The sequence below is a fragment of the Pristiophorus japonicus genome, chromosome 15, assembly GCF_044704955.1.
Source record: "Pristiophorus japonicus isolate sPriJap1 chromosome 15, sPriJap1.hap1, whole genome shotgun sequence".
Classification (NCBI taxonomy): Eukaryota; Metazoa; Chordata; class Chondrichthyes; family Pristiophoridae; genus Pristiophorus; species Pristiophorus japonicus.
The window spans coordinates 91,253,710-91,269,153 of record NC_091991.1 but is presented as its reverse complement, the minus strand read 5'-3'; the positions used below and the strand labels follow the sequence as shown (position 1 = coordinate 91,269,153).

The following is a 15,444-nucleotide window of genomic DNA, read 5'->3' as shown; positions in this document are numbered from 1 at the left end:
AGCGAGCGGGGTCTCGTGCAATAGCTAAGCAGGACTTGGGAAAGGCGAGTCTATAGTGAGCCTTCAATTACCCTCTTTCAGCTCTGCTTGATGGTTTGCACTGCTCTCTCTGCCTGACCATTGGATGCTGGTTTGAACGGGGCAGATGTAACATGTTTGATCCCGTTACAGGCCGTGAATTCTTTGAACTCGGCACTGGTAAAACATGGCCCGTTGTCGCTCACAAGGACATCAGGTAGGCCGTGCGTGGCAAGCATAGCCCACAGGCTTTCAGTGGTGGCAGCGGATGTGCTTGCCGATATTATCTCACATTCAATCCATTTGGATTACGCATCTACAACCATAAAGAACATTTTACCCAAAAATGGGCCTGCATAGTCGACGTGGACCCTGGACCACCGTTTGGAGGGCCAAGACCATAAACTTAGCGGCGCCTCCCCGGGTGCATTGCTTAACTGCGAGCATGTGTTACATTTGTGCATGCAGGACTCTAAGTCCGCATCGATACCGGACCACCACACGTGGGATCTGGCTATCGCTTTCATCATTACAATGCCTGGGTGATTACTGTGGAGATAACTGATGAAAGTGTCCCTGCCCTTCTTGGGGACCACTACCCGATTACCTCACAGAAGGCAGTCTGCCTGTATAGACATTTCATCTTTGCACCGCTGGTACAGCTTTATCTCTTCATGCATTTCCACTGGGACACTGGACTAGCTCCCATGAAGCACACAATTTTTTACTAGGGACAGTAAGGGGTCCTGGCTCGTCCAGGTTCTAATCTGTTGGGCTGTGACGGGTGATTGCTCACTCTCGAATGCTTCCATTACCATGACTAAATCTGTGGGCTGCGCCATTTCCACCCCCGTGGTCGTCAATGGCAGCCTACTGAGAACATCGGCACAGTTTTCTGTGCCTGGCCTTTGGCGGATGGCGTAGTTGTATGCGGGCAACGTGAGCGCCCATCTCTGGATGCGGGCTGATGCATCCGTATTTATCTCCTTACTTTTGGAAAAAAGGATATCAGTGGCTTATGGTCAGTTTCCAATTCAAATTTTAGCCCAAACAGATATTGATGCATTTTCTTTAGCCCATAAACACACGCTAATGCTTCTTTTTCAATTATCCTGTAGGCTCTCTCAGCTTTAGACAGACTTCTGGATGCATAAGCAACCAGTTGCAGTTTCCCGAAATCATTAGCTTGTTACAATACACACCCGACGCCGTATGATGATGCATCACATGCTAATACCAAATGCTTACATGGATCATACAACACAAGCAATTTGTTTGAACATAACAATTTTCTAGCTTTTACAAAGACATTTTCTTGGCTTTTGCCCCATACCCATTCGTCTCCTTTACGCAGTAAGGTGTGCAGTGGTTCTAACAGTGTGCTGAGACCCGGTAAGAAGTTACCAAAGTAGTTCAGGATTCCTAGAAACGACCGCAGCTCTGTCACGTTCTGTGGCCTCGGTGCGTTCTCGATTGCCTCCGTCTTCGAATCGGTGGGCCTGATGCCATGCGCCGCGATTCTTCTCCCAAGGAACTCCACTTCAGGCATCAGGAAAATAAACTTTGAGCGTTTTAACCTGAGCCCCACACAGTTGAGTCGACTAAGAACCTCCTCCAGGTTCTGCAGATGCTTTCTTGTGTCCCGACCTTTAACCAAGATGTTGTCTTGGAAAACTACCGTGCGCGGGACTGACTTCAGTAAACTTTCCATGTTTCTCTGGAATATCGCTGCGGCTGATCAAATTCCAAACGGGCATCTGTTGTAGATGAAGAGACCTTTGTGCGTGTTGATGCAGATGAGGCCTTTTGATGATTCCTCCAGTTCCTGTGTCATGTAGACCGGGTCAAGTCCAGCTTCGTGAATGTCTTTCCTCCCGCCAGCGTAACAAAAAGGTCGTCAGCTTTTGGTAGTGGGTATTGGTCCTGCAGGGAGAAACAATTGATAGTTACTTTGTAATCGCCACAGATTCTGACGGTGCCGTCTCCCTTGAGGACTGGTACAATAGGACTGGCCCACTCGCTGAACTCGATTGGTGAAATGATGCCCTCTTGTTGCAGCCGGTCTAGTTCAATCTCTACCTATTCTCTCATCATGTATGGTACTGCTCTCGCCTTGTGATGGATGGGTCACGCCCCCCGAATTAGGCGGATCTGCACTTTGCTCCTTGGAACTGCCCGATGTCTGGTTCGAACAGCGAAGGGAATTTGTTTAAGATCTGGGCACACGAAGTGTCGTCAGCGGACGAGAGCGCTCAGACGTTGTCCCAGGCCCAGCGTATCTTTCCCAGCCAGCTCCTGCCGAGCAGCATGGGACCATCGCCTGGTACCACCCAGACTGGTAGCTTGTGCACCGCTCCATCGTAGGAGACCTTTACAGTAGCACTGCCAATTATGGGAATCAGTTCCTTTGTGTAAGTTCTTAGTTTCATACGACTGGGAGTCAAGAATGGCCTTGAGGCCTTGCTGCACCACAATTTATCGAAAGTCTTTTTGCTCATAATGGACTGGCTCCCGTCCGTGTCCAGCTCCATTGACACCGGGAGTCCATTTAATTCAACCTTCAGCATTATCGGGGGACACTTTGTGTTAAATGTGTGCACCCCATATACCTCTGCCTCCTCGGTCTGAGGCTCTGGTTCATCGTGATCCGCCGTGGATCTGTCTTCCTCTGCAACATGGTGGTTTGCAGGATTAACAGGGGTTGCAGTTCGCCTGCATATACATTGGAGGTGTCCCATTGTTCTACAACACTTGAAAATGTACCCTTTGAAGCGGTATGAATGGAAACGATAATCATTTTCGCAGCGCCAAAAGGTGTTAATGGCTTTGCATTCATCACCCTTGATGGTGGACTCTGAGACATCTGCAGACGTGCAGCTGCAGGCATGTGGGGCCTGCCCTGTATGTTGCGATTTGAAAACAACATCCTTTTGTTCACAGTACTTGTAGCAGCACTCGTGTGCTGAGAGATTTGATTAGTATTGTCACTGGTGGCAATGAATGCCTGGGCTATCGCTATGGCTTTACTCAAGGTTGGGGTCTCTACAGTCAAACGTGTGCCAAGTACGAAAAAGTCTCTGATCATGTGTTCCAAATGTCCTTCAAATTCGCAATGTCCTGCAAGATGTCTTCGCTCAGCGACATAACTTGCCACTTCCTGGCCTTCATACCTTCTGTAGGTGTAGAACCGATACCTCGCCAACAGAACGCTTTCCTTCGGGTTCAGATGCTCCCGGACCAATGTGCATAAATCATCGTACGATCTCTCTGTGGGTTTCGCTGGAACAAACAGATTTTTCATGAGGCCATACGTTGGTGCCCCGCAAACGGTGAGGAGAATCACCCTTCGTTTGGCAGCATTCGCTTCTTCTTCCAGCTCATTGGCCACGAAGTATTGGTCGAGTCGCTCCATGAAGGTTTCCCAATCATCTCCCTCCAAAAATTTCTCCAGGATGCCCACTGTTCTCTGCATCGTTGGGTTCATCATCTGTATCTCGTCACCAGTTGTTAAGTATGAATAAAGAGTCTCACTAGATACTATGAGCTCAAAGTAAAGTGTGACCATAGTCTTTTATTGCAAGTCTCCAGATTGCCTCTCCAACCTGTGAAGCCTCCTTAAGTACCAGTGCTCCCAAGGGATTGTGGGATCCCTTGGGACTCCAGGGGACGAGCCCTCTGGTGACTACACAAGGTATATACAGGTTTACACATATATAACAGTGCATGCTAACTTTTTGTGCTTCATGTTCAGGGATGCCCAGATCCCTCTGTACCAATGCATTTTGTAATCTCTCCCCATTTAATAATCATTTGCTTTTATATTTTTCCCACCAAAGTGGATAACCTCACATTTTCCCACATTATACTCCATCTACCAAATGTTTGCCCACTCACTTAGCCTGTCTATATCCCTTTGTAGATTCTTTGTGTCCTCTTCACAACTTACTTCCCACCTATCTTTGTACCATCAGCAAATTTGGCTACATTGCACTCGGTTCCTTCATCCAATTCATTAATATTAATTGTAAATAGTTGAGGCCCTAGCACTAATCCCTGTGGCACCCCACTAGTTACAATTTGCCAACCTGAAAATGACCCATTTATCCTGACTCTCTGTTTTCTGTTAGTTAGCCAATCCTCTATCCATGCTAATATATTACCCCCAATCCCGTGAGCTCTTATCTTGTGCAGTAACCTTTTATATAGCACCTTATCGAATTCCTGCTGGAAATCCAAATACATGACATCTACTGCTTCTTCTTTATCCAGCCTGCTCATTACATCCTCAAAAAACTCCAGAAAATTTGTCAAACATGATTTCCCTTTCATAAAACCATGCTGACTCTGCTTGTCTGCATTATAACTTCCTTAATAATGGACTCCAGCATTTTCCCAACAACAGAAGTTAGGCTAACTGGTCTATAGTTTCCTGCTTTCTGTCTCTCTCCTTTCTTAACTAGGGGCATTACATTAGCGGTTTTCCAGTCTGCTGTGACCTTCCCAGAATCCACTATCTCTGTATATCAGGTGTATATCAATGTGTATATCAGGTGAATATCAATGTGCATATCAGGGTGCATATCAGGTGTATATCAACGTGTATATCAAAGTGCATGCCAGGTGTATATCAATGTGCATTTCAGGTGTTTATCAATGTGCATATGAGGTGTATATCAATGTGTATATCAATGTGTATATCAGGTGTATATTAAAGTGTATATCAGGTGTATATCAATGTGCATATCAGGTACATATCAATGTGCATTTCAGGTATATATCGAAGTGTGTATCAGTGTATATCAATGTGCATATGAGGTGTATATCAATGTGTATATCAGGTGTCTATCAATGTGCATATCAGGTGTATATCAACGTATATATCAGGTGTGTATCAATGTGTATGTCAGGTGTATATCAATTTGCATTTCAGGTGTATATCAAAGTGCATATCAGGTGTATATCAATGTGTATATCAGGTGTATATCAATGGTATATATCAGGTATATATCAATGTTCATATCAGGTGTATATCAATGTGCATGTCAGGCATATATCAATGTGTATATCAGATGTATATCAATGTGCATATCAGATGTGCATCAGGGGTATATCAAAGTGCATGTCAGGTGTATATCAAAGTGCATATCAGGTGTATATCAATGTGCATATCAGGTGTACATCAGGGGTATATCAAAGTGCATATCAGGTGTAAATCAGTGCATGTCAGGAGTATATCAAAGTGCATATCAGGTGTATATTAGGTGTATATTAGGTGCATATCAGGAGTATATCAATGTGGATATAAGGTGCATATCAAAGTGCGTATCAGCTAAAGCCTCAGTAAATTAGCACGCTCCCTACTAATTGCTGTGAACAAGTACTCAACAATAAAACAAACCCTGTGGCCACTACACTGACTGGATCAAAGTTACCATCCCCTCCATTAAGTACCATGACACTACGCTGCCATGCCGTGTTGTGTTTCCTTCCCATGAACGTATAACTTGCCCGAATTCCCATCTGCTCCATTACCTTTTGTAGGTCACCCTCCAGGACCGAATGAAGAAGTTCTGAAAGAAAGACACGGGCCAGCACGTTAAACACCACAGAGAACATAACGCACTGTCTAATCAGCCGCATAACAACCCAGCATTTTAACCTGTCCATGCAACAATGGTTCATATTGATAAACAGTCAAAGACAGCAAATAAAAAATAAGTTCGATTAAATTCTTCAATGTTCAAACTCTCCCGCCTCTGCAGATGGCGGTACGATCTGGGGAATCGAAGCTGATGCGGTTAAGGAGGGATAAAGAATTGGATTAAGTACAAGCAGTAGGATTTTTAACTCATTCAGGGATTCCAGGCGGCAGAGAATTTGGACAAATTGGAAAGAAATGGAAGTAGGCTAAAAAAATGTAACTGGAGGCCAAGAGAAATAAGTGTAATTGTTTTAGAAACATGCTGCAAACAAAAGTGAAACTCCTGATGTGCTTAAACTGCCAGTACATCACACAAGGTGCTTTACCGTGACACAGAGCCACAGCATGTAAATAAAGTGCACTGCCTGCCTCTCATCCGCAGTTACATCCGGGCCAGGGTGTCCCTGGAGATGGAGCACACGGTGTCCACCGCTCCGCTCGCAGCCTTCCGCGAGAGGTGGGCACCGGAGGGACTGGAGTGCATCATCACCCCCGGCAACCAAATTTGAATTTGATTTAACTTATGGCAAACTGTTAATTGGTTTATTTGTCGGTTTGAGTGACTCCCGTTGATTTGTGGTTTTGCAAAAATAGTTGTAAATAAAGAACGATTACAAGCTGCTGGTGAAAGAGGGCCTAACAATTAACTTACTGTTTGAGGTGATCGGCTGCTGTCACTGCTGCTCTAGTGCACTTTCAGCAGTGGCAGAGTGCGCTCCACATGGTGCCAGTCTTAGATAGGCAGCTGCCTTGGGGGGCATTGTGGGATTGCTAGCTACATATGTAATGAACATTCTGTTATGATGGTCACTTGGGACCTGTCCAGAACTGTCTGTGGCTGCAGTGTGCACCATCTACAAGATGCACTGCAGCAACTCACCAGGGCTTCTTTGGCAGCACCTCCCAAACCTTCACCACCGAGAAGGACAAGGGCAGCAGGCGCATGGGAACACCACCACCTCCACGTTCCCCTCCGAGTCACACATCATCCTGACTGGGAAATATATCGGCCGTTCCTTCATCGTCACTGGGTCACAATCCTGGAACTCCCTCCCTAACAGCACTGTGGGAGCACCTTCACCACACGGACTGCAGCGGTTCAAGAAGGCAGCTCACCACCACCTTCTCAAGGGGAAATTAGGGATGGGCAATAAATGCTGGCCTTGCCAGCGATGCCCATATCCTAAGAATGAATTTTTAAAAAACTCATTACTATTCACCGAGTTCCGTCGTGACCACCTCTGTGTTCAGGAAGTAGTTGCTGTTTGTTGAAGTTGGATATGAGGTACTAAGGTTCAACAGAGGAGGAACTATACTGTGAGAAAATAAAAGGATTAAATAGCTTTTAAATGGTAAGAAGTTTATATTCCAACTTGCACCCACTAGTCCTAAAGGTGCTCGGTATTAACATGAATGAAGCTTTAACAGAAACCTTTGCTCGTGCTCTCCAGCCAGCCAGCAATTCCCAACCCATCCAAGTACTTCCTGGGCTCCCTCTCAACTCACTGTGCTGTGGAATGTTTGGTGGACCCAACCTGTCCAATGGAACTGAGAAATGAACAGTTCTCAGCAAGGGGCTGATCCTGAGGAGTTCAGGGAGAGAGGCACACACTCCACCCTCGGAGGTACTGGTCATGGGGAGCTCGGGAAATGTTGCTGGGATTGACCAGGCTCCCCGAGACTGCCGCTGATGTCCAACGATCGGGAAGCTGTGCCAGAATAGTACATCCGCTGAAAGGATTATTACAAGACATTCAACAGAAGGAATTACCTTGTTCCTCGGAGGATGAGGGAGGCCTGAGGAGAGAAAAACAAAACAGAATTAGGTACTGGGATTAAGGATCGGGCAACATTTCCTGTAACAAAGTCTTTGAAAAACAGCTCAATCAGGTGACGTTGAGCCAAATGCTCAATGGTGCTATAGCGCGGGTGGCCCACAGGGAGCAGGACATCAGAGGCCCAGTGTCGGGGCTGTGGGGAACGTGGGGATCGGGAGTGGGGGATCGGGGGGATCTGGAGTGTGGGAAACGTGGGGATCAGGAGTGTGGGGATCGGGGGATCGGGAGTGTGGGAAACGTGGGGATCAGGAGTGTGGGGATCGGGGGATCGGGAGTGGGGATCGGGGGGATCGGGAGTGTGGGAAACGTGGGGATCGGGAGTGTGGGGATCGGGGGGATCGGGGGTGTGGGGATCGGGGGGATTGGGAGTGTAGGGATCGGGGGGATCGGGAGTGTGGGGATCGGGGGGATTGGGAGTGTGGGGATCAGGGAGATCGGGAGTGTGGGGATCGGGAATGTGGGGATCGGGATGTGGGGATCAGGGAGATCGGGAGTGTGGGGATCGGGGGAATCGGGAGTGTGGGGATCGGGGGGATCGGGAGTGTGGGGATCGGGGGGATCGGGAGTGTGGGGATCGGGGGATCTGGAGTGTGGGGATCGGGGGGATCGGGACTGTGGGGATCGGGAGTGTGGGAATCGGGGGGATCGGGAGTGTGGGAATCGGGGGGATCGGGAGTGTGGGAATCGGGGGGATCGGGAGTGTGGGGATCGGGAGTGTGGGGATCAGGGAATCGGGAGTGTGGGAATTGGTGGGATCAGGAGTGTACGGATCGGGAGTGTGGGGATCGGGGGATCGGGAGTATGGGAATCGGGGGGGATCGGGAGTGTGGGAAACGGGGGGATCGGGAATGTGGTGATCGGGGGGATCGGGACTGTGGGGATCGGGAGTGTGGGGATCGGGGGTGTGGGAATCGGGGGGATCAGGAGTGTGGGAATCGGGGGGATCGGGAGTGTGGGGATCGGGGGATCGGGACTGTGGGGATCGGGGGATCGGGACTGTGGGGATCGGGGGGATCGGGAGTGTGGGGATCGGGAATGTGGGGATCGGGGAATCGGGAGTGTGGGAATCGGTGGGATCAGGAGTATGTGGATCGGGAGTGTGGGGATCGGGGGATTGGGCGTGTGGGAATCGGTGGGATTGGAAGTGTGGGGATTTGGGGGATTGGGAGTGTGGGGTTCCGGAACGTGGGGATTGGGGAATTCGGGACTGTGGGGATGTTGCTGGGATGAGGAGTGCAGGGAAGGGTTTAGAGATCAGGTTGTTGATGAGCGATGAGCTGAAGTTCTATGATTAATGTGAGGGGTTTGTACCGGAGTTTCTGGTGAGTCAGACTGTCGGACTCTCTCCCCAGGCGTTGGTGCTGTATCCCGGTCTCAGATTCACAGCTGTCACTCGCGATCCACTTGCTGCCGGTGCCGTTCCACAGCTCGGTATTCCTGAAAATTGGAAAAGAATGCCGTTTTAATTCAGTTTAATATCTGAATTTTATTTCCACTTGAGTTCCCCCGCTTTGTTCCTCTTCTGAAGCTGCATGAAGCTGGAGTATTGTCTGATGGGAGCCACTAGCCCTCTGAAACCGCGCCCAAGTGGTGATTCTTCCTGTGTGAGCCAGGACAGTGACCTTTGGTGCACTACTTGACCCTGGAGCCATCACCGCTGAGCCTGATCTTGTCGTCAGCCAATGTCCACACACTGCCTGCTAGTCTAGGTCACTGGGCAGCGAGCCAGAGTGACTTCACCTCTCGCTAAGCTGGGTCAGTTTGTGTGCTGTGACTGTTATGTAATGATGTGTGTATCATCCCAGTACCTTAAATGTAATGTAAGTACTATGCCACACCACAGAGGGCGCTGCGGTGGGAAACCCTGGTAGTACCTGAAATAAGGACTACATAAGGGTGACCACCACACCTGAGAGGCACTCTGGAGCTGAACAATAAAGGACGAAGGTCACAGCAGTTAGATTAACACCAGACCGTGTGGAGTCAGTGATTTGTGTGCTACATACACCACATTGGCAACGAGGAAGAGGACGAACTCCACGCAACCATGGCTACTCTGGGCTCGCTAAAGGATTTTACCGTGGGCAATGATTGGGAGGCCTTTACGGAAAGGCTCGAGTACTACTTCACAGCAAACGACCTGACGGAGGACACGGACGCAATGAGAGAGAAGCGTAAGGCGATATTGCTCTCCAGTTGTGGAGATGAGTTTTACTGTCTCGTCAGGGATTTGCTGGAACTGGGAGTGCCAGGGACAAGTCATACGAGGAGCTGACTGAACTCATTCGTGACCAGTTGAAACCGAAGGAGAACATCCTCACGGCCAGATACAAATTCTACCATCACTGCAGACCCGAGGGCCAGGATGTCACCAAATATGCTGCGGACCTCAGGAGACTCGCAGCGCCGTGTGATTTTGGCGCACACCTTGACGAGGCTTTGCGGGACGTTTTCGTTATGAATTGGCCACGAGGGCCTCCTTCACAAGTTGCTAGCCACGGAACCCACAGTCACCCTGACAAAAGCCATCACCATCAGCCGGGCATATATGACCTCGACTTGCAGCACCCAGCAAATGATCCACACAGCCTCGAACCCAGCAGGCACTGTCCACAGGATAGCGCCCACCATGGACAAAACTACAGAACGTGGCTCTGCCCGGGGCAGAGAGCACGGACCTCGGGGTCCTGGAACTCCGAGTCCGCCGAGGGGGGCCAATCAAGCAGCACCATGCTGGCGCTGTGGAGGAAGCCATGGGGCTCACCGGTGCAGGTTTGCAGAGTACACGTGCAATACCTGTCACACGAAAGGCCACCTTCAGCGTATGTGTAAAAGAAATCGGACTCACCGTGTGGCTGAGGAGATGGGGGATGATCCACCATCCAGTGAGAAGCTGGCAGAAGATGATGAGGTGTTGGGACTGTACACGTGTACTGACGATTCGCCCCCAGTGATAAGTGAAGTAAAAATCAACGGAGTCCCTGTGAGTATGGAAGTGGACACGGGCTCCGGTCCGTCGTTGATGACTCAGAGAACTTTTGATAAACTGTGGATTAACCCAGCTGCACGACCCAAGCTGGTCCTGGTCACGGCAAAGCTGCGTATCTACACCAGGGAACTGATACCTGTTCTCAGCAGAGCGATGGTGCAGGTATCCCACGGGGACGAGACGCACGATTTACCTTTGTGGGTCGTTGCAGGCGATGGGCCCACACTCCTCGGCCGGAGGTGGATGGGGACGGTCCGTGGGAGCTGGGAAGACTTCACCACTCCACAGGCTGCTGCTCCCCGGGGTGCTGCCGTGCCCTGGGACCCCAGAGAGCAGCGCCGACCGAGCTGGAGCTGCAGCCTCAATCCACCCACAGACAAGCCCCAGGCCCGGACCTCACACAGAGACCCTGCAGCCTTAATCCACCCACAGACAAGTCCCAGGCCTGGACCTCACACAGAGACCCTGCAGCCCCAGCCCCCACAGACAAGCCCCAGGCCCGGACCTCACACAGAGACCCTGCAGCCTCAATCCACCCACAGACAAGCCCCAGGCCCGGACCTCACACAGAGATCCTGCAGCCTCAATCCACCCACAGACAAGCCCCAGGCCCGGACCTCACACAGAGACCCTGCAGCCTTAATCCCCACAGGCAAGTCCAGGCCCAGATCTCACACAAAGACCCTGCAGCCTCAGCCCCCACAGGCAAGCCCCAGGCCCGGACCTCACACAGAGACCCTGCAGCCTCAGCCCCCACAGGCAAGCCCCAGGCCCGGACCTCACACAAAGACCCTGCAGCCTCAGCCCCCACAGGCAAGCCCCAGGCCCGGACCTCACACAGAGACCCTGCAGCCTTAATCCCCACAGGCAAGTCCAGGCCTGGATCTCACACAGAGACCCTGCAGCCTTAATCCCCACAGACAAGCCTCAGGCCCGGACCTCACACAGAGACCCTGCAGCCTCAGACCCCACAGGCAAGCCCCAGGCCCGGACCTCACACAGAGACCCTGCAGCCTCAGCCCCACAGACAAGCCCCAGGCCCGGACCTCACACAGAGACCCTGTAGCCTCAGCCCCCACAGACAAGCCCCAGGCCTGGACCTCACACAGAGACCCTGCAGCCTTAATCCCCACAGACAAGCCTCAGGCCCGGACCTCACACAGAGACCCTGCAGCCCCAGCCCCCACAGGTAAGTCCCAGGCCTGGATCTCACACAGAGACCCTGCAGCCCCAGCCCCCACAGGTAAGTCCCAGGCCTGGATCTCACACAGAGACCCTGCAGCCCTGCACAGAGGGGTCTACTGGGGGGGGGGGGGGGGGGTGAGCCGGCGGGGCGCTGCGGGCGGGGTGCTGAGGGATCCAGGGGCTGGCGGTTCGGAAGGGCCCCGCCGAGGAGCTGGTAGCGTCGGTCGGTGGCCATGGCAGCCGCAGGGGAGGCCGCTGGAGAGGCAGCAAGTCAGGTGGCAGCGGAGGGGAGCAGAGGCTGCGACGGCGGAGGGCATCCAGAGCAGCGGCGAAGATGATGGCGGCGGCAACGTGTCGGAACTGCAGAGCATCAAAGATGGCGGCGCCCAAGGAGAAGCCTTGTGGAATCCTCCTGCATCAAAGATGGCGCCTTAAAAAGGAAATGCACCTGGGAGTCTTAAAAGGGCCTTACAAAGAGGTGGTTCCCACAAAGGACTTCTGTTTGGCAGAGCGAGTCTAAAATGATCTATGTTAATGTGAGATAGTGAATTTATAATAAGAATTACTTTTTTTCTGCTGAATGGCCACTGTATTTGTGTAAAATAATGGATGAAGTACAATTAATGATAATGGCTAACAAGGAAATCAAGGTTCCGCTACCAGTCAATAACTAGTTAATGTACCAGATAATATGTACCATACTAACGCACTGTCTATGCCCACCTGCCTTCCGTTGGACAAGTGTGATGTTATGTAATGATGTGTGTACTGTGCTGGTGATGATTAGGACGACTTTATTGAGAGACTACAGCAAAGTTTTGTCACTAAGGAATGGTTGGGACAGGATTCGGCCGACAAACGCAGGGCTCATCTCCTGACGGTTTGTGGATCCAGAACGTACTCCCTGATGAAGGACCTTCTAGCGCCAGAGAAGCCGGCGGACAAGGCGTTCGAAGAGCTCAGTAAGTTGATTGGGGAACACCTTAAACCGGCGAGCAGCATGCACATGGCGAGACACCGGTTTTACACGCACCGGCGGCGAGAAGGGCAAAGCGTTCCAGACTTCGTGGCAGACCTTCGGCGACTGGCGAGCCTATGTAAGTTCCCAGATGTATGTAGAGCGGAGATGCTGCGAGACTTTTTTTTTATTGAGAGCATAGGGCACGCTGGGGCTTTCAGGAAACTGATTGAGACCAAAGGCTTGACCCTGGAAACGGTGGCTTTGATGGCCCAGACATTTATCTCAGCGGAGGAAGAGACCAGAATGATGTATGACAAAAATCTTGGCTCAAATGCGGCAAACGACCAAGGAGTCAACATTGTTAACGCGGCACACAGTTCTCTAAGCAGACAAGGGCAATCTGACATGCCCCAGCATGTAGTCGAACCCAAAGGGGAAATTCAACAGAGACAATGGCTCACTGAACACGAGTCATGGGGCCATCAACACCAGTTAATGGTGCCCTTAAGGACAGTTACAGAGACAGTCGACTGGTAATGGACCTTTTGTTTCCAACAATGGGGCCTCCAGCTCATGCTGGAGGTTTGGAGGCAAACACCCAGCCAGAGCTTGCAGGTATCAGCAATATACCTGCAGAAACTGCAACGTCAGTGGTCACTTGGTGCGTATGTGCAGGAAGCCTGCAGCCAGGTTGATGTACGAGGGGGACGGACCCGATGTAAGCCCTATGAGACCAAATGAATACTGGGGGGAATCGCTGGAAGCTGAAGTTCAGCGAGTTCATGTGGAGCACATATACAGTTCATATACCAGGACACCACCAATGATGATGAAAGTGCTCCTCAATGGCATCCCAGTATTAATGGAGCTAGACACGGGGGCCAGCCAGTCCCTGATGAGTATCAAACAGTTTGAAAGGTTGTGGGTGTCCAAGGCCAGGAGGCCAAAATTATTGCCAATTGACACACAGCTACGGACATATACAAAGGAGATAATTCCGGTGCTAGGCAGCGCCACGGTAGTCGTGACCCACAAAGATTCGCAGAACAGGTTGCCACTCTGGATTGTCCCGGGGGACCGTCCCGCACTACTGGGGAGGAGTTGGCTTGCTGTCATGAACTGGAAATTGGGCGATTTCAATGCAATTTCTTCTGTGGAGCGAGTATCATGCTCACAGGTCCTGGACAAATTTGACTCACTGTTTCAGCCCGGCATTGGCACTTTCATGGGGGCCAAGGTAGTGATTCACATGAACCCAGACGCCAGGCCAGTACACCACAAGGCCAGAGCGGTGCCATACATGATGCGGGAAAAGATAGAATGTGAATTGGACCGCCTGCTGAGGGAAGGCATCATCTCGCCAGTCGAGTTCAGTGATTGGGCGAGCCCGATCGTGCCGGTGCTCAAGGCGGATGGTTCGGTCAGGATATGTGGTGATTACAAGGCCACCATCAATTGGGTGTCACTCCAAGACCAGTACCCGCTACCGAGAGCGGAGGACCTCTTTGCGACGCTATCCGGTGGCAAACTTTTTTCAAAATTGGACCTGACCTCAGCTTACATGACCCAGGAGCTGGCGAGTGAGTCGAAGAAGCTGACCACCATCATGACACACAAGGGGTTGTTTGAGTATAACAGATGTCCGTTCGGGATTCGCTCGGCCGCCGCGATCTTACAACGAAATATGGAAAGCCTCCTCAAGTCAATTCCAGGAACGGTGGTTTTTCAGGACGACATCCTCATTACGGGTTACGATACTGAAGAACACCTCCACAACCTGGAGGAGGTGCTACGCAGACTGGACCGGGTAGGGCTGCGACAGAAAAAGGCGAAGTGCGTCTTCTTAGTTCGAGAGGTAGAATTCCTGGGGAGGAGGGTAGCAGCAGACGGGATCAGACCCACTGCATCCAAAACTGAAGCGATCCAGAGAGCACCCAGACCCCGTAACACGACGGAGCTGTGTTCGTTCCTGGGGCTCCTGAACTATTTTGGTAACTTTCTTCCCAAATTGAGCACGCTGTTAGAGCCGTTACATGTGCTCCTACGCAAAGGTCGCGAATGGGTCTGGGGGGACAGCCAGGAAAGGGCTTTTGATAGAGCACGCAACTTGTTATGCCCCAATAAACTGTTAATGTTATATGACCTGTGTAAGAAACTTGTTCTAACGTGCGATGCGTCGTCCTATGGGGTTGGGTGTGTGTTGCAGCATGTGAATGCCAATGGTCAGTTACAGCCGGTAGCTTATGCCTCCAGAAGTTTGTCCCAGGCAGAAAGGGGCTACGGGATGGTAGAAAAGTAAGCGCTAGCATGTGTATATGCAGTAAAAAAAAATGCACCAGTACCTGTTTGGCAGGAAATTTGAGCTGGAGACAGATCACAAACCCCTAACGTCCCTTTTTGGCTGACAACAAGGCCATAAATGCTAATGCATCGGCCCGCATACAGAGGTGGGCACTCACGTTAGCCGCCTATGACTACACAATTCGGCACAGACCGGGCACCGAAAACTGCGCCGATGCACTCAGCAGGCTACCACTAGCCACCACTGAGGGGGCAGCTGAGCACGATGCTGAGACGGTCATGGCTGTTGAAGCTTTCGAAAGCGAAGGCTCACCCGTGACAGCCCGTCAGATTAAAGTCTGGACAAATAAAGACCTCCTACTGTCTTTAGTTAAGAAATGTGTCCTGAATGGGGACTGAGCAGCCACGTACGGGGCATGCCCTGAGGAATTTAAATCGTTTCATAGGCGCA

At 51.0% G+C, this 15,444-nt stretch overlaps 1 protein-coding gene across 1 annotated transcript in view; it reads right to left on the bottom strand.

Annotated features, from left to right (window-relative positions):
* dgki (diacylglycerol kinase, iota) overlaps positions 1–15,444 on the bottom strand; it is a 273,169-nt gene that overhangs the window by 70,949 nt on the left and 186,776 nt on the right. The window contains 3 exon segments of the mRNA XM_070901690.1: positions 8,983–9,052; positions 11,680–11,700; positions 14,643–14,687. Of these exon segments, the coding sequence (XP_070757791.1) occupies positions 8,983–9,052; positions 11,680–11,700; positions 14,643–14,687 (136 nt within the window).